This window comes from Buteo buteo, chromosome 4 (genome assembly GCF_964188355.1).
Source record: "Buteo buteo chromosome 4, bButBut1.hap1.1, whole genome shotgun sequence".
Taxonomy (NCBI): Eukaryota; Metazoa; Chordata; class Aves; order Accipitriformes; family Accipitridae; genus Buteo; species Buteo buteo.
In genome coordinates, this window is record NC_134174.1 from 35519430 (window position 1) to 35546519 (window position 27090).

Below are 27090 nucleotides of genomic sequence, written 5' to 3' on the forward strand. Positions count from 1 at the left end.
CGTATTGAAAAAGCTGTGTTTGTAGGGAAAACAGTTAAAAAAATTAAACATGGCATCACTGTATTTGTTCATTACAGAGCAGTGCCAGGAGCTTATGTAGACAACTGTGTAGCATGTAGACCACAGTAAATAGGAATTATATTTGCCCTGTGCAGCTTAGTACGTGGAAGCACTATGAAAGCTTGATATTGAGCTGTAATAATCTCATTTCAAATATTATTTTGTTGTTAATATCGATATAACATGTTTTATACAATGTTTCTTTCTGCTTCCTCCCTCTAGTTGCCCTTTTTTCCGTAGTGGGTTGAGGGTGAGGGAAGAAAAGTTTCAAGGATTTTTTTTGTTTGCTTGTTTAAAGGGTTATTCATTTATGTGTGGAAATTTTTCACATGTAGGCCAGCAACATTTGCTTTATTTATGTGAAATAAATAAGCACAGATGACATATATTTTTGAAGCATCAAATGCAGTCCTTGCTTCAGCACCCAGGTTTGGAAACATGACTTTATGAGATAAAATTGTCAAAGTTCTTCTGGAACATGAGTTCGTGACTGCCAGCTAGCCTTAGACTCTAAAGTAATGTCATTTATTTGTAATTTGAGCAATAATTCTTGTAGTGGTATTAAGTCACTAGCATAGCAGTTAGGAAACTGCTTTTACATTTATTTACGCTGGTCCTATAAATTGCTGGTACTACAAGAAGCGATGGCTGGAGTGCTGCCGATGTCAGTAAGTCATGCACCAGGCTGCCGAGGCTCCTCGGCAGGTCAGCAGGCGCTACCGTGCCAGGAAAAGTGTCACGTAAGATACCTTTCTCCATTTTGTAACTGCTGAGAAGTCTTGTCTTTTGTGCGTGTGTTTAAGATCTTGTGTTTAGCAAGCTATAGGCAGAGCTGTCTTTTTAAATCCCAAATTTCCTCCATGTTATTTTGGTGTTAGACCATGTGTCTGTGTGTGCTGGGCACTGAGAAGCTGTGAAAAGCTAATGGACGTCTGATTAGAGATTTTATCATCATGAATTTGTGCCTCCATCTCATAGGACTCAGACTGATCGCAAGATGATTTGTTGCCCAGAGAGCTTCATGTCATGAATTAGTTAATAAGAACAATGTGCTAGAAGCTCACTACAGGCTTTAAGGACACATTCTGTAGAATAAGTGCACAGGTATTGGCATGCTAAATGAGCAAGGCTTTCATACTATTTGTGTGACATAAAGCAAACTGTTACATAAAGTTGAAGCTAGCATGTGCTTGTTGCTTGGATTGGTGTGGAAATATGTGTGGTTTTGGCAGAATATAGGCTATATTGCTAATCTTATAACACGTTCTTTAGGGTGAGGAAGCAAAAAACATTCCTGGTGAATCTGTAACAGAGGAACAGTTTACCGACGAAGAAGGCAACGTCATCACAAGAAAAGTAATCATGAATTACATCACTGCTCTGAGTCTTTGCATTCAAGTAACTTCTTTTAACATACTTTCTCCCTTTAGAATCTAGGAAAAAAAAAATCGATCCTTTTCATTTATTGCTTCCCACAGATCACACGGAAGGTAGTAAGACGCGTTGTTATCCCCCATGAGAGGAAAGTTGGCGAAATGGTAATGGAACGGGGACCGTCAGGAATTAACAGTAGATGTAGAGGGTTGTGTTGACTGCTGGAAAGTGCTAAAGGGCTGGAGGTTTGCATTTAACAAGAAGCCTTGGCAAAGTGCAGTGCTTGCGGTTATTGACAAGTTGTGCATTTGGGTAACGGGGCAGGGGGGTCTGTGCTCTGTGCAGGCAGGGGCTGTGTCAAGGGGGCCTGGCTGAATTCTCTCAGCACAAAACGTTAAGGTCTGTTTCTGTATAACAGGCAGCAGGCTTATTAAACCATAGTTTTGGGGCCTGTTTTGTGCCATCAAGACGAGCCGTGTCTGTGGGTTTGGTTAAGCCCTTGCAGAATTTGCGCCTTACACCCTTAGGTGTAGCGTGTTGCTTTTTCACCAGCCCAAAGGAGTGAGCTGCAGTCTGGTCCCCACCGGCCTCTCGCTCACCTGCGTAATACCCCTGTGCTAGCGACTGAGGGTTTGCAGGATTCAGGGGAACGTGAACATACCCAAGCAATGGGATCCTTTACAAGCAAGCACCAAGACAGGGTTTTGTCCCTGGCAGTTAAAATCAGAAGCCCTTCTGTAGGGCCAGACAGTGCCCAGCTTCAGCACCCCTAAGAAGAAAGGAGGGCAGTGGGAAGGGCAGGCCCGTTGTGCCCCAGCACGCCCTAGCCCCCTTGCAGGGGGCTCCGGGGGTACGGGCAGGTGTGGGCAGGCTGTGCCTCGAGCGATCCTCTGTCCCAAGGAGGCTTTGGGGGAACAGGCAGCACCTCTGGAGTCAAGTGGCTACAGGGGAGCGCCTGCCTTGGTCCCCAGCGCATGGCCCTGGGAGGTTTTTGCTCCAGTAAAGTTGTCATTGAGGTTAATGGAATTTTTGACTGAGTGAAAACAGATTCAAAACCAAACAAAGGTAACAAATACTCTTCATCTGCTGGTAATAAAAAAGAAAAAAAAGGGGGGGACGGACGACATGACATAGAAATAAGAGAGTTGAAATAAACATATTTCTATCCCCTCTTTTGTAGTCCTTTATCAAGGAAAAAATAAATCCTGCCCAGGAAAGGGGAAATATTTTCAATTTGCTGCACCAGATTAGATTAGTCGGAAGCTACAAATAGTTACAAATACATCAATGCAGATCACCCGAGGGGTAAATTCTGCTGATAACCACACATAAACAGATGCCTTTCTCTGATGTGAATGAGGCTTGTGATTACTGGAGTATTTATTTTTAGATGATTATTGAGCTACTTTTAATGAGTGAAGATGAACTTTATTTTGGGGTTTGCTGTTTTAAAGACACTGAAACCTGCACTGCTTGTCACTCTCACTGGTTTTACTTCTGCACTGCTTTGGTGGTGGTTTTTGCTGGCTTTCTTCTTCCTCCCCCTATTCCATTACTAACCTGCTCACTTTAAAGCACAGACATTGTGAAACATCATAACAGCAGCCGTGGCCTATGCTGTTGGAAATGTCCGCCAATCCCAGCTGACCCGGGAGGCCAGTTGGGAAAGGTGATTTTCCTTGACGGTGGCACTGAATCCCGCTGCAGTCGATGGCAGGGGCTCTGCCGAGGGCTGCCAGTCGGGCATTCCAGCCCAGGGGTCGTGTTGAAATTGTAGATGATGAAGATGATATTTCAGGCCTGTGCTTTTGCAGCTCATCAGAGTGGATAAGTAGATTGTGTGTATCTTTGAAATGAAGTGTTAATGTGATTTAACTGCTTTTTACTTATCCTGTTACAGCAAAATGTGAAGCCTGTTTTGGAAGCAGGTTTGTAATTACGACCACTCTCTGCAGACTCTGTTAATGTTCATATTTCTCCTTTAAAGCAGGGAGAAGGTTATAAGGTTAAGACGAAGAAAGAAGTCAGACACGTGGAGAAGAAAAGTTACTCATGAAAGCTGAAAGCCAACCACTGAGCGGTCAGTGTGATCAATTTTCTTTCCCTGCTAAAGCCTTTTGCCAGCACAGCACTGCGCAGCACGGGGACTAGCGCCTGGGCTGTGCAATGGCTTGCCTTGGCTACCTTAACATTGCTTTTGAGCTGCAAAGCTGAATAGATGGCCCTTGATCTTGTAGGCAGAAAATGACCTTCGGTTCATGTACAGAAACTGAGCTTTGCTTCCTGGAACATAAAGCAAAGTAATACTGAGGCATGTGTAAGATTTTGGGGAGTTTTACAAAGTCTAGTGTTTGTAATCCATGGCACTTTCTACTCCTAAAAGTCAACTTAAACACAAATAGTGAAGGAGCTGCACAGAAGTAAATCTGCTGGGAGTGGAAGGCTTCTTCCACTGTCGGCCATGTGGTCTGAGGGCAGTTACGCAAGTCAGAGTCCTTGTAAGAGCCAGTGAAGTGTCTCAATATTTGCCAACAAATAATCCTTACCAACTGTTTCTTGTGAATTTTATTGATCCAGCCTTAACGGTTGTAACAAAACAGCAGCTGACATTATAAGGGCTTCCCAAACTAAAACCAAATGCACAGACTAAGACACCCTTGCAGGGGCTCTGTAACGGCGTGCCGGAGCACTGTGAAGCCAGAGGCTGCTTTGTCTCAATCGCATAACTATAGTCACACAGCAAATGTGCCTGTAAATACAGGAGGAGCCAGTCTGTGTCTGTTAATGCTGGTCAGTGAGTCGTGGCTTCAAGCACGTATGTTTACCATGTTCATGTCTTTTTTTCTACTCAGAACTTTTCTTAGCTTTGGTGGGTTTTAGGAATTGGGCAGAGAAAGAGTTTACAAAGTACAAGTCTGTGTGTTATCCTTTTCCTATACATCTAGTATAGGTTTGACTGTAGGATTTAAGAACAGGATAAACGGGACCTGGAAAACATACTGGATAGTGATGTGGAGGTAAAGGACAGAAGCACAGTCTCTCCTGAGTCACTAGTCCCTTCTGACTGCTGCAATGTAAGGTAGCCCCTAAAGCCACCTGGCCGTGTGGACTTTCTGTGCATGTGAGTAGTGCCATTTGAGACCTGTGGCACACGGTGTGTGGGATCTAGCTGCGGGCTTTATGGGATCAAGCCCTAAGGAGCAAGCTCTGCGAGGCGACTGGCATGCTTTCAGCATCTGGTAAGCACCTACTGCATTCACCTAGCACAACTGCAGAATTCCTGCTTCTATTGAGAGCCCTCCCACATGTGCTAGTAGAATAATACTGCTTCATGTGGCTTGCTGCTCAACATACTCATAAAATATTTAATGGTTTGAAAAGGAAAGTGATTCTTTTGACACACCTTTCATGGAGCTCAAGGATATGGGAGGAAAGCAAGCCAAAGGGATGGTACTGCTTGTATGAAATCATGTCCCAGGTTAGCTCCTGTGTTTCTCCACTGTCAATCTGCAGCGGAAAACCAGTGGAAGTTTGTGAATTCAAAGGCGCTGAAGGCCAGATGGGGCACTGAACCCCATAAGCAGTGCAGATAAAGAGCCTGCCAGCATACAAGCGTGATGCAATGTACATTGGGGATAAGGGAGAAGCATTTCATTTTAAAATAAAATGGCATTAATAAGGCAGTCCTTGCCTAATGTATGAAACATATTCTGACCTTCAGAAAGCCAGAGTCTGAGCACAGAACCTGATTTGCTCCCATGACTGCTGCTGCATTTCTCCTGTGATTTCCAGTAGGCAAGTCTTCTGGGCTAGAGCCCCTAAGGAACTTTGAGAGTTTTCCTTAGATAACAAACCTTTGCTCAGGGGGGAGCTTTGTCCTGTAAGATGAATCTCTGTGGTCCAAACTTTGATATGATAAGCGTGACCAAATGTGCATTAAGTAATTGTGAGCCCAGTCAAGAATCTATTGAAAACATTTTATTTGAATGCAGAAGTGGCTGTATTTGCCCAGACAGGGGATTCTGATAGAAAACTAGTTCGTTTATTGATCACAAAAGACTAAAAAATTCTGTTTGGGAGGCAGAGGTGTTGCTTTTCCTTAGAATGTTTGAAAAAAATCACAACGTTAGCTCAATTTTGCTGTAAAAATGTCTTTGTCACCATTGCAAATAAATCTGTTGTGAAATATAGGTTGAAAGGAAAAGCCAAGAACTTTTGCATGCAATGCAATTCTGCAGGACGGCACTGTATGAGCTGGCGTGACCGCTGCAATGTGAACAGGCAGCTTTTAGCAGCAGGACAGATTTATGACAACCGTAGATGTGGGCAAGGACAGATTGTTTTAGCATAGAAGGAGAGCACGAGCACTCCTGGGGAATGCGTGTGGACCTGTGACCTGATTAGTAAACAGACATGTCCATGCCAGCCTGAATCCTGCAGGCACTGCGCAAGCTGCACTCCCAAACAGGCTTTCCTGCGCCCAGGTGCTGGGGAACCTGCAGGTCTTCCAGCTCCCGTTCGCCGGTGTGTTTGTATTTCTGCTTCCTGCCTGCCTGCTGCAAGACATCGCTGTTGTACAACAGATGTAACAAACTTGCTGTCCTTATGTGCATGGCTGCTTGACTATTTTTGGATGGGCGAGAGAGCAGGAGATGGCCCCCCTGTCTCCCTGGTGCCACTCACGCAAGCCAGGTGGGAGATGGATGGGGCTGTTCCTCTTCCTCGCTTTGTCCTTCGCCAAGCCTCCTAAAGGCTGGACTCCACATTCCTGGCTCTCCTGGTCATGTTCCCTGAGCGACTGGCAGAGGTGGATGTGCAAGGATTGCAGTTTTCCACCACTGTGGGGATGCTTGCAAACAATAAACAAAAATGTGCTGTGAAAGCAGCAGCACTCGCATTCTGGAGATGATGCTATTTCTTCCGCTATGGAGATCACCTATTCCTTGTCATCATTGGATCTGATGAGCTGGTACTTTGTCTGGGCTGATGAAATGCAGCATGTTGCAAACGTATTTGTAAGTCAGTTCACGAGCAACGTGGACATCTGCAGCTGCGTTTTCCTTTCATGCTGGGAGCTCAACTAATGTCATTACCTGCCTAGAAAGTGTGATTTATCCTATTGCAGAATTCCATAATGCCACTTAGAACTTTTCTATTTAGTCAGAGAAAGGCACGAAATTGATTCTAACGAGATTTTCTGAAATGATTTGTGCTATCTTTTCTTTCCGTAGGACTGTGTGCTTTTACTGCCAGTATTCTAGAGGGAAACTCACGGAAGAAAAATCAACAGGAATTAAACATTCACCTATAAAAGTGTGCGTGTGTTTGCTGCTTCCACACATTAACCGCATGGTTTTTATGCAAAAACAAACAAACAAAAAAAAAACAAACAAAAAAATTAATTTAGCATGAGCCAATTTACAGAGCATGGAAATTCACGTTCATTCACAGGATTGGAGGGTGCGCAGTTACCAATGCAGTGTATATACAAGATGCCATGCTGTTAACAGCTTCTTTCAAGCAGTTTGATGTCATCTCAAAAGAAATAAATTCCTGTGGCCAGAGGAGATGTACGAAGACGAAATGGTTAAACCATGGAAAGACACTAAAATTACTAAAATCCACAACAGCTCGCCTTATTTTTCTTGGACCCAAACTGTCAGGGTATAAAACACTATTTGTTTCTTTTTTAAACATCAATAGTTTTGCTGTAAATAAATAACACTGTATAAATTCTAACAAAATAGAATAAATGTTGATAAGGCACTGCCTTTTCGATCACAAACAGAATATTGCAAATGCATTGAGCAGGCTAGGTGTCTCAAATGGCTGCACCTACAGGGATATTCTGGGTGTATCTTCACAGATTCTTGTATATTAGCAATTATAATGTTTGTATATGCAAAAACGCTAGCTTGATTTTAAAAAAATCTTTAAAATCTGCTGCAAATTTAAATGATTCCCAAAATGAGGAATTCTGTAGTTCTGTGAAAATTTTTCTTCAGAGTACTAATATTTTGATGCATGTGTTTCACCTTATTTTGATTAAATCTTTTCCAGTTTTGCAAACACTATACCGCAACATGAAAAATAAGATTTTATCTGTAAACACAAAGCCCTTCATCTAATATTTGTTGCTGTTGCCAATTTTTCAATGAAATGACCTAAAACCCATAACATATACAGTAGTTGCATTATGGGGAGGGGGGTGCTATCTGTTCTCGCTTTATAACGGGGGTAATGCTTGCAGCTTTAGAAGTGGGTTGGTGCTCTAAGGAGCACAAGTTTGGGATATTTTTAAATGAACTGAAGAGAAATTATTAGCTAATAGACTGGCAGCACGCTGTAAAATTATTACTGTATTGTGTAATGGCTATAAGATGTAGAATCTTTCAGTAAGCCAATCATCTGTAATCATCCTAGCAGTGTAATATTAGGTTGTTAAGGCTGCTGTGTTTTAAAGGGCATTTTTATTTGGGTTTTGGTGAAATACTTTAATTTGTTGATTATATTCATATGGAAACAGCATTCATTGATAATAGCTCTAATTACATATGTATGAAAACAACAAACACTGGATGATCTAGTTGATTATTTAAGCATAAAATAAATTGTGTTAAAACTCTTGGATAACGCGTATTTGGCAGTGTTCTTGTACCTTATAGACACGCGGCTTCGCAAGGCCAGCCATTAACCACCCCTGGCTTTTTGCTTCTTTTACTCTCGGTTTCTTTTGTCTGATCCACCTCCTCCTCTTCCCAGTGTGACAGGCCATCACTTGGCAGGCTGTCCCCAGGTGGGGGGAACAGAAGGAAAACACAGCAGCCAGCACATCCTCAGCAAAGCTAAGGAAACCCACCTCCCTGGGACGTAGGGGACTCCATGGGCGTGGGGAAGGGACCTGTGCAACAGGGGTATGCGCAGCCTCTTCTCCAACGCGTGTTAACTCTGCACCTCCTTTAATTTCCTTCACCCCATCGAGAGCCAGGAAAAGCACTACTGACAGCAGTTTTTTCCCCAGTGTGTATCAGTGAGATCAATAACCAGCTCACTGCAGATGATGTAAAGAAAGTGTACATCTCCTGTATATTGCATGGACTTCCTGTATCTTAGAGGTGAGGGACCACTGCATATGTATATGTAAATAATGTGGCCAAAGCAAAGGTTTTTAGGCAGCATCAGTGCACACTTGCTGCTCTGGACCACAGGCTTCTGCTTTGGTGCAATAAATAATTTTCATTACTCAGGTTTTGGTTTTACCTGGCTTTCAAGGCAAGATGATGTATTTTACCCCAGCTTGGCACCTGAGGAAGCACTGCTGCTACAGACCCAACTCGGTTTGCTGCTCGTTATCTGCTGACCCACATGGGAACCGCTCCTCGCCTGGCGTCAGTCAGCAAAGCTCTCCTGACTGCGGTGAAAGGCACTTGGCTTCAGGAGAGCGTAACGGGTTGGTTTGTCAGTGTTTCCGAGCTACTAGGGCTGCCAGCTTTTGAAGCAGTGACAGTAAATTAGGTGGTTTTCATCATTTTAGCAGCCAGTCTGTGTTGCAACACATGTTTTACCTAGGTCAGGACATCACTGGTACAGTGCTGATGGTTCAGGTCCTTACGCCAGAGCCTGGAGGGCAAATGCCACTTACGCCACTGGAGAACAGACACATCTTATTGCAGGCCACAGTCCAACAGCAGCGATCTTCCTCCTGGACACCTTGCCATCCAGATGCCTCCCTCCTGCTCGCGAGTGCCCAGATCAACTGAATGAAAAAGGTTTTCAGTAAATGGAGTGCAGATGTATATATTTAATATTATATTGCAGTTTTACAGTTGGAAGCAAAGGCTGTGGTGACCCGCCAGCTGGAAGGCAGGAGCAGCGCTGTAGAAGAGCCTGACTTCACCTCTCCGTAACGGCATCCAAAAGGCAGCATTTCATTTGACACATCTCTCTCCTCTGCCTGGTCCCCTCAGTGCCTGACACTGACGAGGAATAAAGTTGTGATTGTACCTGGAACGGTAGTTCCGGCAGGCAGAAGCTCTCTTCATGTAGACAGAAAAGTGGGGTTGCCTGTGCAGGTAGCAGAGACGCGTAGGGGAATCTCAACAGGTCCCCTCCTGCTGGTCGTGATTTACGTGGCACCTTCAAGCTCGGGCAGTTGGTCTTGACCATGACGGCACACGTGAATGGCTGCTGGCTCGCCTTGAGGCCCCCAAAGACGCTTTTGCCGCAAGGCCCAGCCGTGGGTAGCGCTCAGCGCCTGAGCAGGCTGCGACCGGGGCAGACATGTCCCTCGGGCCATCCAGGCCAGCGCCGTGGGCGCCCAGGCAGGGTGGTCCCCCACCGCGGGCAGGTCCCAGCCCTCCAGCTCCTGCTGCGCAGGCCGGCCGTGTCACGGCTCGCTGCTTCCCGTTGAAGCTTTGATACAACGGAGACGGCGAGGGTTGGAACGGGAATTCCATAGCTAAATTTGCAGAGTTTAAAATTTCACGTTAAATGTTGCACAAACAGGATTTGCTGGGTGGTGGTTTGTTTTGCATTGAGTGTATTGACTCTAACAGTAGCTCAGGATATTTGGGAAAAACGAGGTTGAAGCATCAACAGTCATTTGAGTAGGAAAACAGAAATCTTGCCAGTACTAGCAAACAGCACAGATAGCCCTGGAGTGAGTGAGGGCTCTACCTCTAATGTGCACTTTTGTCTTTTTTTTTGTATTTTCCCCAATGAGAACATTCCCCTTAAAGGCAAAATTGTAAGTTGTGGGACTTTATTCCATCTATGAAAATAAACTCGATTGCTAGATAAGGCGTTCTTTTCATCCTTTGATATTTGATTTAGCAGTGCCTAATAATAATGCTTCAGAGTATCCTACTGTACTTTATCCATTTCTGAAGGAGTATCAATTACATTTTATTTGTGGCCAGTAATAGTTTCAATGTCAGAAATTCTAAGAGCTCCTGTAGTGCAGAGCTGACGTTGGTGGGATAAATGTTGGTCGCTTGCAGCATTGCAGCACCCTGCTAATTAATGCTAATTTCTTGGGGGGGGGCGGGGTGTTTAACACGGGCTTTGTCTGTAGCATGCACTGTGCAGGAAATCGAGACGTGCTCTACCACCGGCTGCTGCAGCCTGGCGTGCAGGGCACGCACAGCACCCCCAAAAACCTCTCCATGCCTGCCCCTGTGGAAGGAGTTTGTAACTGGGGCTTTTTTGAGCTCAATCGAGTCAATGAAATTTGATGAAACTCATGGAAGTCCATCGGTGGTAATTTTTATCACGTAACCTATGCAATGACAGCAAACTCGGCGTGAGCAGCTTGGCCTGGAGGAAAGCAGGCATGGCTGCCCCGGCGTGAGCTGCAGGGCTGTGCGAGGCCCCCCCAGTCGGAGGGCTCTGCAGAGGCAGCAACGACAGCTTCGGGGTAGCCCTCCTGCCCCTGCCAGCCCTCACCCCCAAAAGGGGGTGAAGGCTGGAAGGCTGGGGGTTGCCTGGCTGAGGCCGGTACAGGGATGCTGGGCAGGGTATCAGCAAAGGTTTGGGTTTTTTTGTCCTAGCTACATGCCTGATGTATGAAAAGGCTACCGCCGACCCATTGCATCCTTGGCCCTGGGGTTGCGCGCTGGGATTGCCAAGGGGTGGCAGGAAGGGGTGCATGCAAATGGGACTTCTGTTTTCAGGGTAGATCCCACCAAACCGGGGCTGGAGGGGGAAGAGCTCCTGGCTCAGTTCCCCTCTAACCCCGGAGTGAGGGAGGGAGGGAAAACATGGTGATATCGAGGAAGAAAATATTCTTGCTTCGTTGAAAGCACAGCAGTTTTCCAACAGAGAGACAGATCCTATGGTAGAGAGAGGGAAGAAGGGAAAGTTAGACCCAGAATGCTACAAAGTGCTTGACATAAAAAATAGTCCATTACTTGGGAGAGAAAAAGGTTAGTGAAGGACAGAAAAATGAGCTGCTCAAGAAAAATTATGTACGTGCCACAGTTTTCATAACTGCTGATGCTAAAAACAGTATGCTAATTGTGCATGGCTTTATTTATTTGACCCTAAGTCCTGAAGGAAGGCGAAGATTTATAATAAAAGTTTTATTGGTACTTTTCCCATCACACTAATGTTCAATTATTGAGAGCCATTTGGGCTATAAAACAGCAACTCACAGCGATCCCCTGTTCACCAACTTCCTTGGAAGGCTTCCAGAGGCTGGATATCGTTACGGCATGGCCAGACCAACAGAACCAGCCTAGTACAAACTCTGAAAAAAATTCCCTGGGAGAACAAGGATTCAAAAGCAAAGCCCCAGAGCTGAAGACATGTTAGCTACTGGGTGGCTACCGCACGGCACGTTTTTGTAGTCAGATACACTATCCTGCACAGAGACTTCTTTTCTAATACAGGTTTCTGATTAAAAGGTCAGAAAAGCAAAGCAGCATGGCATTATTTTTGTCTGAATTGCTTGTTAGAAAACATGTTTTATCCTGCATCAATAGACACCTTAATCCACAGTATTAGCAAATTGGTGTTTTTCCTGCTCATGCAAATATCTTTCAAATCGAGGTTTCTCCCATTTAACAACCCTCCACAATGGTAAGATCTCCACATATGCACTCCATTTTTCCCTTTGAATATTTCCTTGTATACAGGTCACATTTTTTTTTAATGCTGTTTCAGTTTATTTTCCTAGAAATATTTTCCATTAATTGCATTTTAATGCAACTTTATCTTTCCTTTGCCCCCCCCCCCTTTCAGTCGGGTACTCTGAGTACAGTACAGAATTTTTCCTGAAGTTAATTAGCTTCAGTTGGTCTTTTCCTCTTCAGTCTATAACTACTGAATATTTTAATAAAATCGTATTGTTACAGAAGGTCTTCCAGCTGATTAATGGACCTCTGGAATCATATTAAGGATTACATTAAATCTCTGAACATACTTTTTCTAACCCCTCATGCCTAGCAATGTATTTTATACAAATATTTCTACTGTTGATGTGAGTTTATGAAACACTGTTTCTAATTGCCCATTACCTCCTGTAATGACAGTTTCTGTGAATAAATCCCTGCCTTTTTATTGCTTCTTCTTGATGTGAGTATCTGCTCTGCTATTGTTACGGTGCCAGTGACATTTTGAGGTTCTTTATTTGGACCAATACCTCCCCTTGTCCCCTTATAGTTTTCCTTTTTTTTTTTTTATACAATTAAAAAATAGGGGAGCGAGGAGGATGGAGACTTCATCTTGCAGGTGCTGCAGCTGTGACAGGCTGGTTGTGGTGGCTTTTACTGCTGCATCAAGCCCCTCGCAGCCTGCAGTGGGGGACAGGGTCCCGGCAGTTGTGCCCCAAGCAGCCTTGCTGCCGGGCGAAGCCACAGTGCGAGGCAGCCTCTGCTGTGTGCCCTAAGCCTTTAGAAAGGGGTTTTGCTAATTGTGCTTATACCACACAGTTATGTTTTTTAATTGGTTTGGTTAACATCTTACAGATGTGCAAAGCATTTGATTTTTTTGGGGGGTGCTAATTAGGATAAAATTTTCTCTCCCAGTTTAATCTATTAATTTGGAGTAGTTGACTGTAATTGTAATTAAATGTACAGGCGCTAGTTTTTTAAATGACTGAAATGCTGTTATGACAAGGATGCCATCGTCAGATCTAAACATCAAGGGCCCTTGTGTTTTCCTCCCACTCCCCCACTGACTCAGTGTTTGTCATTGGGCAAGTACCTCATCTCGCTACCTCCCTTTCTTGCCTTCCAGGGCTATTGTGCGAATTAATTAGATAATGTTTCAGCACGGCTTTGAACTGGAGAGTGCTACAGAAGTGCCAAGTTATAATTTATTGTTATGAAAGCTGGTGTGCTGGCTGGGAGCGAGACCTCTGATGCAACCCCAGCAGAGAGGGACAGCAGGGAGGCCAAGAGAGCTCCCCTCTCGCCTCAAGGTCCCTCCTCTCCATACCCGCCGTCTGCAGCACCTTCAGCCTGCTCTAGAAATGTTCTGCTGAGGGCAGCACCAGCAGCTGTGTGCTGTGATCCTGGGGATGCAGCCCCTGGCTCAGCCGGCTGGTCCTGGTTGCTGGATTGAGGACGTCACTGCACCTCCCAGTCCATTTTCAGGCTAGTTTTGGTGTCAGAAGGAGCAGCGGCCGCGTCTTCTGGAAAATTATAGTGCTCCAAATCAGCAAAGCACTTAAGATTAGCATTGATAGGTCTGATGAGTGGCTTAAGGTTAAGCACGCCGTGAGGCTTGCTGGGTAAGATTAGCCCGGAGCAGATGCGTGTTTTGCTGACGCAGGTTTTCAAAATATTTAGGCCTTGGTTCAACAAGACACTCAAACGTGAGCAGTCCCACTGAGGGCAATGGAAATAACTAGCTGATCAAAGCCGGGCAGCTGGATGAAGAAAGAACATTAAGTTATGAACCTGTTTTTTTAGAAATGACTTTGCTTTGAGGAGCACGTGTGCGTGCGGCCAGAGGTGACAGAGCAAACTGGCTTGCCTGCCGTTGCCAGCGCTGCAGAGTGTGTACATGAAATAATGCTTCCTCACGACCCAGCTGTGTTCGGCCAGCTTCCCGAAATACCAGCAGACCTATTTAAAAGCAATTCTATTGCATTGTAATGACCTGTCCAAAACAGTGCTTATTATTTGTCAAATCCTATTTTAATCCCTCGGGCTTTTTATCCCAAAGCCCGCGCTGATGGAGTGGCTCAGCCTGGGCACTGCTGTGGGGCAGAGGAGCTGGCGGCTGCCCCAGGCGATGGGGCTTGTCCGCCCCTGCAGACCCAGGGGTCCCCTGGGATTGCTGCAGGGGCATTTTAGGGCAGCACCAAAAAGCTCTTTCAAGACCTCATGGACATCATCTAGCTGGTCTGTGGAGACCTGTGCACCTATAGCAGCGTCTCTTGATGCTGATGCTCTTACATTTTGGGAGGAATTCCCGCCCTGATGAAGCCCAGAGATGGGAAATCCAGCTGGGGGGGCTGTAGCTGCCTGGGGTGGTGCCAAGGGTCGCTGGTGCTGATGGCCTTGCTACATTTTAATGGCATCACCAGGCTCAGTACAGAGGTAAGGGGATGCAGGAGTACGGCTCAGTTTCTGCAGGGCCGGGTGGGTGGTGCAGGACCTTTTCCAGCCTTAAAAGCCCTGAGCTGATGCACCTGATGGGGCTGAGGCAGAGCTGCAGGGCTGTGCCAGTGCTGGATGGGGACCCCCATTCCCCCCCCCCCCCAGTTTGAGCTCTGTTTGCATGGCAGCGTAATGCGCCGGGGTCAGACACGTGGGCAGGCATTGCAGAAAATAGTAGAAAATAGTACCCATGTCTGAAAACTAGGAATGGCCCTTTACTGCTTTTCTTGTGATCAAGAGACAAAAAATAAAATGACCTGCACTTATATTCATAGGCAGGCAGAAAGAATAATTACTTTACAGAGATGGAATTCCTTCATATATTATAGTCATTAAAAAGAGTAAAATTTGAAATTTACTGTGGCACAGAAAAAAAAAAAAGGTAGTGCAGTTAGAGATAATGAAATCCTTACTTGCCATTAACAGAAAAATTGCTGTTGTTAAAAGACCCCTTCATAAATAATTGAGAAACCAATTATACAGTCTTAGTGACTAATTTATCCAGGAGCAATGCGGACCACATTAGGCCATATCATGAATGGCATGTACGCTCTGTTGTATCTCACTATAACTCGTGCCTTTATTCGGCTGCTCCACAAAGAAATAGTAAAAAAAACCCAACTAATGCACATACTAATCAGGAAATAATCTGCAATGAGAGATGGGCCTTAATACATCTTAACTTAAAGCAGCTTTACAGAGGTATGGAGGCCTGGAGTAACACGCCATTTTGTCTCTGCGCCGTGAAGGGGCGTGGGGCCGGGGGGGTCAGGGGCTGCCGCCGTGCTCACCCTGCCTTGGCGGGGTGGGGGGACCCAAACCCATCTGCCCCAGGCCCCCAAAGCGGGGGGCTATGAGCTGCTCCGCAAGCGAGGGGCCTCTGGAGCCGGGAGGTTCAGCTCCAGGCCTGGGGCAGCCCTGCGGCCTCTCCCGCCCCGCGCCCTCCTGGCGCTCACCGGGCAGCGCTGCCTGCGTCCGCATGTTATTTTAATAGATATATTCTTAAAAAAAAAAAAAAAAAAAAAAGGAGGTTTTCGGTTGTTTGACTTGTGTGTAAATGAACCTCGGGAGGTCCGGCACAGCGCTGCTGGGTGAGCCCAGGGCTTCCCCACACGGGTCACAGGTCTGAGCGAGGAGCGGGTTTTCTGATATACTGAGGTAAAAAATCCAGGGTTTGCGCGCAAGCTGTTCGCCGTGGATAATTTAATACTTAAACAAAGCCTTCCCCGCAGAAGCCGTGCCGTCGGGGGCGCCTGAACCGGCGCTACAGCAGAAAAAAAGTGTTGGTTTTTTTTCACGCCGCCGACGGGAACCCCGGCGCGCTGCGGGGCCGGCGGCGGTGCCGGCGCGGGCCGGCAGGGGGCGCTATGGGCGGGCGGCCTGGGCGGGCGTCCCCTCTTGGCGCGCGGGGAGGCCGCGGCGCCGGCGCGCGGCGGGCGCCGCCCCCTGCTCGCCTGGCGGCGCGGCGGCGGCGGGAGGGAGCGAGAGAGGGAGGTAGAGAGCGGCGGCGGCGGCGATGGCGGACAGCGCCAGCGAGAGCGACACGGACGGCGCCGGCGGCAGTGGCGGGGGCGGCGGCCCGGCGGGGCCGCTGACGGCGGGCGGCCCGGCGGCGGGGCCCGGCTCGGGGGTGGCGGGCGGCGGCTCGGGGGGCAAGGCGGGCGGGATCGTGATCTCGCCGTTCCGGCTGGAAGAGCTGACAAACCGCCTGGCCTCGCTGCAGCAGGAGAACAAGGTGCTGAAGATCGAGCTGGAGACCTACAAGCTCAAGTGCAAGGCGCTGCAGGAGGAGAACCGCGACCTGCGCAAGGCCAGCGTCACCATCGTGAGTGCGGGCGGCGCCGCGCCGGGCCCGGCGGCGGGCGGGCGGTGCGCGCGCGCGTGTGCGTGTGCGCGCGGGGGGGCGGGGGGGTGCCCCGCCGCGGGGGTGTCCGCGCAGGGCGGGCCCGGCCGCCGCCGCCCTCCCCTTAGCCCGGCCGCGGCCTTCCCGCCCCGCCGCCCGCCCGCCCGCCCCCCCCCAGGTCCCCCCCCCGGGTGCGGCGGTTGAGGCGAGTTTTACCTCAGGCGGGCCCGGCTGTCACCGCGGCCCGTCCGGGGGGGTGGTTGGTGTCACCCCGCGCCCTTCGCGCCGTCCCCGGGCCCTCAGTGGGGACAAGGGTCCTTGCGGGAGCGGGAGGGAAAGCGGCGAGGAACCCAGGTGGCTCCGCCGCCGCCCCAGACCGGCGTGGCCCGCCCGGGTCTCCGCGGGGAGGCGGCCCCGCCGCCCCTGCCCTTGGTGCCCGGCTGTCCGAGCGGCGAGGGCTCGGGAAGGGGCGGCTCGGCGGGGTTCTGAGGGACGGAGCAGTAAGGGCCGTGCGGAGGAAGGGCGATGCTGGGTGTTCCCTGAAGTTTCTCAAAGTAGAGATTTTCTGCGAGTATAAGTAATCTGCGGAGATTACGGATTATCTCTTCAGCCGCCACCTCTTCAGCCACTCTGCAGAAACAGCGAGTTGCAGGGTAGCGGCTTGGTCATGAAGGAGCGTCTGATTTATTTGTACTGTTTTGTTAGCTGTGGTATTTCAAGGGGTTATTTAAAATAAACCCTTTTAAAACAATGCGAGTAACACACCCCACTCTGTCCCGGGAAGAGCTCAGCTACTGGTTCATGAGCACTGTGAGCACAACTTGGAATTTAACATCATTTTATGTGGTGCCGTTGAGCATCAATTCTCAGTAAAGTACATATGAAAATACAATGAATATGACATTGTTTTCTTCTATGTGAGTTGGGAGTTTAGGAGTTTAGATTGGGGGGGGGCGTTGCTAATTCGGTCGTTAGAATGATCGTTTAGATGTTGTAATGATCATGGCCTGCATCCAAACAAAGTAGGTAACATGTTAAAGACCGATGAAGGGTAACCCTGATACTTGTACAGGCTGCCCTGTGCATCCTTGCCAGGGCAGATAGAGATGCCTTGAGAAAGATCGATCCCTCCCACCTGCATGTGCTCATTCTCTTCTCATCTGATTTTTCACAGGGTGTTACTTTATTACAAGCATAATGGCTATTTTATTGATAATCAGGTCTTTCATTGTCAATATATCTAGTAAAGAAATGGAGCTTGTCTAGGCAAACCTCTCATCTGTTCCCAGTAGTAAGCATTCAGTGTCTAGCAGGATGTGGGCCGGAAAAGTGCATGAAATACAATACAGAAGTAATTTATTCAAGGATGACAAATATAGTGCTAGTTGGGGAAACGAGTGCTTTGTTAATACTTTACGAGAAGAGAATGTGTCTTAATTAGGTAGCAGCAGAGTGCCTTCTAATGTTGAAAGGGGCTAAGACATCTTGTCAGTCAGACATCTTCTCTTCGCCTGTTGGAAAGGCACAGCATCTTTCTGAACCCCTGGTAGGTGGTATTGTTTGTAAACAACTTGAAAAATTGTTATGTGTGTGTTAAAGTTCTTTAGGTGCTGTCTCTAGGGACTGATTATCTTATATTTTCATCAGATTTTAATTTACAAAAGGGAAGTATTTTTCTTAAATCTAAAACTTGGTCTATGTTTTTGACATCTTGGATAAAGAGAGAAAAGGTGTGTTAGACTTTTGTAGCAACCTGTAGGCTGTCTGAGAAAACCGGCATCTTCAGGAGACATTCTGCCTTTGGTGTGCTAAACTGTGTGCACAACTGAGTAAACCACTTCTAATTCAGCAAGTGGTGAAATAATGAATGCAAAACATAACTTTTTTTTTTCAGGCCACTGAGACTTTGTGCTGTGGTTTACATAGTCCATAATGTAAACACATTTGCAGTCAAAATACTTTGTTGTGTGCTGTAGTTTACAAGTGACTGGAGATGAACTTTATTGGAACGTTGAAATGTGTGCCATTTGCATGTAAATGTAATTAAATAGAAAGTTTTCTGATTTTCTCTATTGTGATTCTAAACCTTTGTCAATTTACTCCACCACCAGCCAGCTCAAGCTCCTCGCCCTGTTGTTGTGCTGGCAGGCGGGCGCTGGATACCAGTTTCCTGTTGTAGATACTGTAATATAACAAATCAGCTTTGATTTTTATCAAGTGTCAAGGACGAGCTGTGAAGCACAAATGAAACTGACAGGTAGCCAAAATAGCAGGTGAAATGACTAAACCTGTGTGCTGTATGTGAAGGTGACTCCTCGAACCACGTGGCTCTTCATCTGCGAGCCTTTTGCTGTCCTGTCGTTGTGCCACAGAGACTTCACTTTCTCTAGCTCCCACCACTGTCTTTAATGGTTTTGAATATTTTCCCTTTGAGGTTTACTAGGCAGAAAGTGGTCGTCTTCCTCCTTCCTCTTGCTTCCATGCTCATGTAAGTGTTAATATGATGTTGACTTCTTTGTTTCTGTGTCTGTGCGTGGCATTATTGGTGTCAGCGTGGATGCGTACAGTTTGGGAATTATTTAAATAGCTTGCCGCATAGGATCCTATTAGTTCTATTTTGTAGTTAACCCTTGTGTCGTAGGGTTGAAAATAAGCGTTAATTGAGCGTAGGAGACCTATGTTAAGTAGTTGCACTTGGAAAACTGACTGAGAAAAGGTTTTGACTTGACAGGCTCATGTGCTTGCTAACTTCATATGAACTCTCATCTAAAACATGTACAAACAGGTGCTGCTTTCATACTGAAATTGGTAAAACTAGCCTGGACTAAGTGTACGTCCAAAAAGATGTGTGAACTCTACTTCTTCAGGTGTGTGAACTCTACTCCTTCCAGTAGCCTGAAATGCAAATGAAATCATGCTGTTGCTTGTGTGCAAGACTCTGAAATTAAGTAAATACACGTGATAACTTTATCTTACCTGCTATTAATGGTAACAAACTGTGAGGGAGGGAGCAAAGTGAGGAGAAAGCTAGGTAAATTTGAAGTGTTATCTAGCAGTGCAAGAGCATTACATTACAAGATGCAAAGTTTGAGATTAATTAAGAAATAACTAAGATCACTTGACCCATTTGCAGAGAATTAATTTATATGTATTTAGCAATCTTTAGTTGTATGATCTCATGGTATGTTTCTGCAAGGTCTTTTTTAGGAAATGGAATGGATTTCTCCTGGCTTGGGAAAAATCACACGCCTGAAGATCTGAGGTGCTATGTATTTGAGATGTGAAGTAGTGAGTTTTGGTTCTAGTACTGCATTACCAGAACTGGATTTCCTGAGTGAACTTCCTTAATTTTTTGGTGAAAAAGGTCTACCAAGGAGATGTCATATTTAATGGACTAAGTCTGGGACAGCACGACTTCTTTAGTTAAATGAGAGTACCTTCAAAACTGGGTGGTGGTGGTGGGGTGGCTGCTTTTCAAAAGATTGAATTGTTGCGTGTGACAAAAGCTGAAATACTACAGCTGGGTGTAGGTACGTCTTCGTCAGGAAGTTTCTTTTGAAGCCAGTAGAACTTGGATTTCTAACTTCTTTTTTCTGCTTTTCAGTGTTTGATGTAACAAAGTCATCCTATTTCAGTGAAGGCCATGTAACCTGAATACTGAAGCATTTTGGTTTTCTTTGTTACTGTTTTGAACAGACAGGCCTCACACAAACAGAGTGCATTTAATAACTATGAGAGTTTTAGTCCCTGATTGCTACAGGTACATACATGCTTACTCTGGGATGTTAGATTCAGTAATTTAACTCGTGTAGATTGGCCTACTATAGTCAGGCATGTTCTGTAGTGTAAGAAAATTAAAGTATAATAAGCCTTATTCTGTTACACTACCTTCATCTCAGTTAAAAAAATGAGTATTTGAGAAGCCTTGATATAAAAATGTTCCTGCTCCAGAATGCTTGATGTAGCAGTTCTAATGCTTTGTGAGATAGATTTTACAAGAACAGTTTCTCAGTTTTTTTTCCCTGCAGTTTGCTTTGTAGGGAAGGGATTTATCCTAGAAATCCCGATTTGTGGTGCTGTGTGGATCCCCAATGGGATCATCAATTCAGTTGAGACAGTCTGATCCAAAATGCTGATGGCATAAGTAACACTTGGATGCTGGTTTTTGTGGGCTTGCCGTGAGTTACCCCCGTCCAGTAGTGACTGCTGCAGTGCTTGCTGGCAAGGGCCGTTGGGACGTGGGACTGGTGTACACTGCTGTGGGTTGCAAGTGGCAGCATTTTACTGTGAGACCTCTGCTACCCTTTTCTCTGTAGCTAAACCTGCGCCTCTGCACCTTGGCTTTCAGCTTGGCTTTTTTTTATTCCCTGAGTGCTAGCAGAGGGCAGTTGCATCTCCTGGCTTCTCAGTCTCCTCTGCATTTCTGCAGAGTGAAGTGAACAGCCTCCCACCAGTTGGGAGACGCAATGGAAGAAAAAGCTTTACTTGGCTCCTATTTCCTCACCCCTACTCACAAACCCTGAAGAAATTTGTTGCTTTTGATAACAGTCATCTCCTGAAAACAAACAGGCTTTCTGGGAGTTGCAGATCAGAAAAATTCTGTGTCGTATTGTAGACTTGTTACAGTTTTCTCAATAAACAACCAGATTTAGATGCTGGTAATAAATATGATTTTAGCATTTTGTTCTCAAGGAAGTGTGCAGTGGCTTTTGTGTATGTGTATGCATGAGATCTGCTGTTGTGGGTCTTCATGGAAAATGTCAGCCTGGATAGATAGTTCGGGGAAGTGAATGGGTGTGCTATATTGTTGAAAATCCCCTGAAAAAAATGCTTTTTAACAGCTTTTTTCTCTCCTGGAGTTTGCACCAGAATTTCAAAGCAGAACACTGGTTTCAGTACAGAATATGCCTATTAATAGTAGAAGAAAGGGCAGGATAGGCTAACTGAATTGAAATACAAACCTTTAAAAGGTGCTCACTTAAGGGCACGGGGATGAATGAAGGAAATCAATTAGTAGCAGGTAGAGGTAAAAAGCAAACCAAGAAATCAAAGAGATTAATATTTTAAAAGAGGTATCTGTAAGTCTGTTATTTACTGTTTCTTTTAAAGTAGGGCTTGCTTGTGTGAAAGAGGCTGACACTGTTTTGTGATGTCTTCTGTAGGTGTAAGAAACCTGCTTGGGGCTTTTGTATCCTGCCGGGTCATTTGTAAATCTAGTTTGTAGCTGGACTAAACTAAAAGTCTAACTCAAAAATAACTTACTTTAGAAATGCTTTGCTTACCTGCTTTCTAGAGTAAAGACAACATTGTTGCTAAGATTAGCAAATTCATGCACAATTAAACTCCATCCAAAATTTTTCAGGAAGAGCAGGCACATAGGAAATGAGTGTCTTGTATTTCAGTTTTACTTTTGCCTCAGATTCTCAAGAAGTTTCTATTGAGCTTCTACAAAAGGAAAAAGGAAGCTTAGTAATGCACTTTAGTGTTAACTGTTTTGGCCCTTAAGGTGGTAAAAGCAATGCTACTTGCTGGGCGGCTGATGACCTAATAGTAGAAAGGTTGTTATCATCTGCTTCATTTGGTAGTTATGCACAGCCACTAGCATATCAAGTTCCCACGCAAAAACATTGTGAGTGCAGTGGTAACAGCACGTTACCATTTGTCTGTGTTGTAGGCCACCTTCAATGCTGGTTACAAAACAAAAAACACAGAGAAAGTGCTAATGTTTCTGAACTTGATTCAAATAGTTAATAAACAGGAATGCTTGTACTTTCAGGGAGTTTGAGGCTTCAGAGGGTTACTAAATCATCTGCCTTGATTTGTGTCACATCTTCATGTTTTTCTGAGTTGTTCCTGCATTGATCTCATAACTTACCTCGAAATGTATCCAGTTTTAATTTGAAGACTCACGGGGGTGAAGAACCATTGTGCTTGGAAAGGCTCTGGTGTCCTGCCTCTACTTCTTCCCATCAGCTTCATCAAGGCTGAGCTGTTGGTTCCTGCTGTGCATTTTGGCTAGGTTAATGAGTCTTCTGGATCATCTGCTTTCTCCTTAGGAAGATACAGGCTGTAACAGGCATCTTCTAGTTTCCTTTGACGAACTGAACTAAGCTCTCAGGTGCTGAGATGCTGAAAATCTGATGTGGTGAATCAAAGATGCTGCAGGTATATGATGCACTGATCTAGTCTAAACACCTTTTTCTGCTTCAGATTTGAACAAATGTTTCTGATAGATTAATCTGGAACTGACAGGCTTTATTTATTTATTTTCATCCAGTATTGTCAGTTGTCTTCCATGAGCTTGCTGTTATGTGCTCTGGCTAATTTGGCAGAAATGCAGTAGCATGCTTGTGCCTCTTCCAGGTCTGTTTTTTACTGCTGGGTTGTCCAGAAGCACTTGCTTTGGTACTAATAGTTGTGTAGCCGTAGTCTCAGGAAGGTTATTTTCCCTTGAATTGCTGCTAATAATTGTGGAGCCATAGTCTCAGGAAGGTTATTTTTCCTTTTTCTGGGATTTTTTGAGGCTCTGTTCTGTAACCCCCCTGTTTTTCTTTACAAAGAGGTATCAACCCCTTAAGTTTCTTTTCCCTGCCCTTATCTTTTTCACCATGCTAGGTACAGAAGTGAAGGTGAGCTGCCTCTGTTTGACCTTGGGTAGCAGTCTGTGTTACGGCATCACGTGTGAAGCTAATACAGAGGTGGTGGTTGTTCCTTCTCTCCATGTCCATTTTCTGAGAGAATCCCTTGATTTGTGGGTTTGTCCTTTTTTTTCAGAAGCGCAGCTTTGGTAGAATGAATTTGTTTCAAATTAAACAAAATGTGAAGGTGTCTGTTCTCTTTTATTATTTTTTACAGTCTTGCTAATCTCAGTCTCCTGGAGTTTATCAGAAATTACTGAAGAATAACGTGCAGTGAATATTTTGAACAACATCATGCTTAGTACATGTTGGTGTGAAATTTCTAATACAATTTCCCACTGACAAGTATTTTTGAGGTCAGTAAGCCACTTTGGAAATCCTGCTGTATACTTTGATTATTTTGTAACCATTTTAAAATAATGTATGGCATGTATTACTATATTAAAAAGTCATATGGGTGCCATATACACATCCTACACCTTTGTGGTTATCTTTATTACAATAGTCCTTGGCTGAAAGATGAATCTATGCCTATCTGCCACAACTTGTTCTCTATAAAACCATGCTGAATGACCCTTTTTATGTTTCTGTCCTTTATAAAGTAAATTAATTTGTTTCCAGTATTGCTATTGGGTTGATACCAAACTGTGATAACCATCTATGTGTTGCTTGCCTTTAAATATTACACAACAGCTCTACTTCTTTTATCTGTTACTTTATTGATGTTCCCATGTTTAATAATGGTGGAATATCTTCAGTCAGTAGGAATACTGGTATGTTGCTCTGAATTACTTTGGGGATGAAAGTGAAATGAGAACTGAGATTTTTGAGTACATTTGGGAATTTTTAATAGTGCAAAGTTATTGGTGTTTCTGTGGGCTTGCTATTCTGCATAGAAAGTAATTTTGCTTTTCTCGTAAGTGAACTTTATCACTGAGGTTGTACCTTGAATTGTATGTCAGAACTGGTTTGTAGTCAGCTTTTATTTTAAGAATACTGTTTAACGTTGGGTTTGAACATTTACTGAGACCAAGGGCCATTCTTTCTTAGTGTATCTCCAGTGACTTGAAAATGTTTTGAAGGAGAGAGTTGTTTTATCTTTTTCTGCATTGTACACGAAACAACAGGTTTGCTTTCACTGAAGAAAAATATTCAAGTATGCTAGTGCTGTATATTTGCTAGAAATTTTTAATGATTTTTTTTTTCTTTTACATTAGTACAGTATGGGTCACTCACCCAGATGAGTATTCTCAATACTGAGAGTTTTGCATTGTTCACATCTGCTGGTTTAGATGGTAGAGTAAAACGTTAGGTTTTTTAGAGGTTCTATTGCTGTTGCTAATACCAGTATTGGAAAGCTAGTATAGACAAGACTTTAGAATAATTTTCAAATACTGGAAGTTCTGTACTTTATTTTAGTTGTGGCTTTGACTGTAATGGAGTTTGAATTTTATTGCTGATTTCAAAGGATGAAGGAAAGTGATTTTATTTTCTAATTTTTTTTTTTTTTCCAGAATAGGTGCATGGTCTGTGGTTTTCTTGCACTTGTTAATTCTGTTTACTTGTCCTCATTGCTTGTTTCCTCCTACTGCTGATACGGACTTCAGTTAATAGTGAAGTTGTTTTCAAAGTCCTTAGTTTTAAGTGTTGGTATGCATGGGGTGTATTTTCATCTATGGACTGTCGGTGCTAAAGCTCGCTGTAGTAAATGAGGAAATAATGCTGGTGTGTGGCACACAGCTGTGGTGAGCAAGCTTACGCATCTGCTAGAGACTTCAACAAAAGGTTCTGTTTTCATGCTGCACCTCATAAGGTGTGCTTGGATGGGATTTCAGCTGGGGACTGGAAGAGCAGAAAGCACTTGGAACGGTGACTCCATGGCAGCTGCAGTCGAGGCTGGTCAGGCAGCTGGACTTACAGAGCGCTGCAGGAGGATGGAGTGCTGGTTTCTCACAAACAGATATTGAAATGTAATTGGAATGAAGAAACAAGGCAGTGCTCTCCTCCAAAGGAGTGAAAATTGTCAGCAGTAGACGTGTGACGTATTTCAGCATAGCCTGGTAAAAGGAGTGAGAGAAACAGTTGCTTTGCTGCTCTTTTTTGGGCTTGGGGGTAGGAGGAAGTTGCTGAATTTAGCAGCAGAGCAAGAGGTGAATCCTTTCTGTCTTTCTCTTAAAGAAAAAAACAAAACAAAACTGGAGGAGGAGAGTAATAAGGACAAAATGTACAAACTGAATTATGCACAGGATTTGGGATCTAAACAGAATGAACAGAAAAGAGACAAAGACATGCTCTAGAAGAGAGGCAAAAAATACATTATAAAGCAAGTTCCTATGGATCCATAACAGAAAACATTCCTGTGATGTCTTGCTTCCAGCACAGCAGTCTGGGGATGTCCAGAAGGGAACATCTCAAGTTCCACTTCTTCAGCCAAGTCCTCCTTGTCTGACTGAAGAGGTATCTTAGTTTTAATTAGGTGGACTGTTATTGTCCCATTTTAATGAATGAAGTAAAAATGAAGGCAAGATGTTTGAGGTGAACTGTTCCACAAAAAAGGCAAGTGTCTAAGTAGGAAACTGCAAAGCACAAATTGCAGATGTGCAGGTTTCACATCTTTCTCTGTGGGGTGCAAGGACTCCTTGATGAAAGCTAAAGCAAAGTATTTACAGAAACATTGAGGCAATTTTTAATCCTGACACTTGAATTTGTAATTTTCAACTTTTCAGTTAAAATACAGACATTGTAGGCTAATTGTTGCCTAGGGGGACAGTCCTTTTAGCTCCTGAGAGTCCTCTATCCCTTCATGCCTTCCATTGCAGCAGTTTTGCTCCTGGAAAAGAGGGTATTCTCTCAGCTCATCGGCTGATACTTTAATTGGTGGGGAAACTCTTAGGATAAGGCCTTTTCTTCTCATCTCAACTCTGAATTTGACTTTGTCTGATATTTCATCTTCTGTGCATTAATATTACACGCAATCTGTTTTTCAGTTTGCAGTAGGCTTAGTGAGGTAGATGAGTGTCTCTTCAGCTTCGCTGTAGGTCAAAACAGCCTAGCAGTGTTTCAGCTATCTGTAAAGTTTCCTCAGATGTTTTAGTTCTTTAAACTGCCTAAAAATGTGATGTTTCTGCTTATTACTGTAAAGCTAAGGTCTTTTTAGTTGCTTTGTTGATGATGATGATAATCATATTTAAAACTCCTGCCACATATATAAATAATTCCCACAATGATACACTTCAGTCCAGAATAGAAGTATAAATGTTTCTTAACAAGTCAGTGTGATAAAACCCAACAATGTTTAATGGGCTGTAGTATGAAGTATGTATGCTTCTTTCTGTGCCTCACAGTTTAATTTCTACTTTCAACAGAGGATGTTGGAAGGTTTTGGGGGTTTTTTTTGGTAGTGATGGGATTTCTATGTTGTTTCCCTTCGCTTTCAAATAAACAGAAAAAGCAGTTACTATGAATTTTGTAAAATGTAGCGGTTTTTAATCATTGTTTTTCCAAGAGCTTTAAACACTATGTGTTTTTCACATCTGTTAAAAAGGAAGAGTAGAAATTTTGTCATGGCTAGTATTGCCAGGAATTGATTCATTAGGCAAAAAGCTCTGTCCTCACAGACCCTGAAATCCTGGTTGGGTCAAGAGGAGGGACACCTCCAGAGTCCTTTTCCAGGAGTAAATTTAACCTGAGATGTAGATCTGCAAAAAACCCCCTTTTCTTTGAAACTGAGACATGTAACTGGAAGTTCTTGCTCTGTGGGTGGAAAAGTGGATAGGCATTTCCTAAACATTTTTCTGTTAGACCTATTTCTCCAGTTCTGTATGGAGTAAATAATCAAGAGTGATTGTATGTGTGTCGTCGTCGTCTTCCCCCCTGCCCCCCCCCCTCCCCCCCCCCGCATCCTGGAAACCTCTGTAGAGATCAGAGGCAGAGGGTACAGAGTTTTTTTCATATTCCTTTTCATACACTAAATTGATAGACTTGTTTCTTATATTGAAAACCTGAAAAGAGATTGCTCTTCAGAATACTGTGGTATGTACTGCAAGATGTCCAAACTGTAGAGGAGAAA

General features: G+C 44.6%; 2 protein-coding genes across 3 annotated transcripts in view; both read left to right on the forward strand.

Moving 5' to 3' along the window:
* ANK3 (ankyrin 3) overlaps positions 1-8067 on the forward strand; it is a 212148-nt gene extending 204081 nt beyond the window's left edge. Inside the window, exons 43-46 of the mRNA XM_075025511.1 lie at positions 1333-1416; positions 1539-1598; positions 3422-3514; positions 6666-8067. Of these exons, the coding sequence (XP_074881612.1) occupies positions 1333-1416; positions 1539-1598; positions 3422-3490 (213 nt within the window). The 3' untranslated portion in view covers positions 3491-3514; positions 6666-8067. The remainder of the gene's footprint in view (positions 1-1332; positions 1417-1538; positions 1599-3421; positions 3515-6665) is intronic.
* A 7935-nt stretch (positions 8068-16002) lies between these two features.
* CCDC6 (coiled-coil domain containing 6) overlaps positions 16003-27090 on the forward strand; it is a 55069-nt gene continuing 43981 nt past the window's right edge. Inside the window, exon 1 of one of the 2 annotated variants that reach the window (XM_075025513.1) lies at positions 16003-16365. In XM_075025513.1, coding sequence (XP_074881614.1) covers positions 16057-16365 — 309 coding nt within the window. In that variant the 5' untranslated portion in view covers positions 16003-16056. The remainder of the gene's footprint in view (positions 16366-27090) is intronic. The other variant, XM_075025512.1, reaches the window with a different exon arrangement.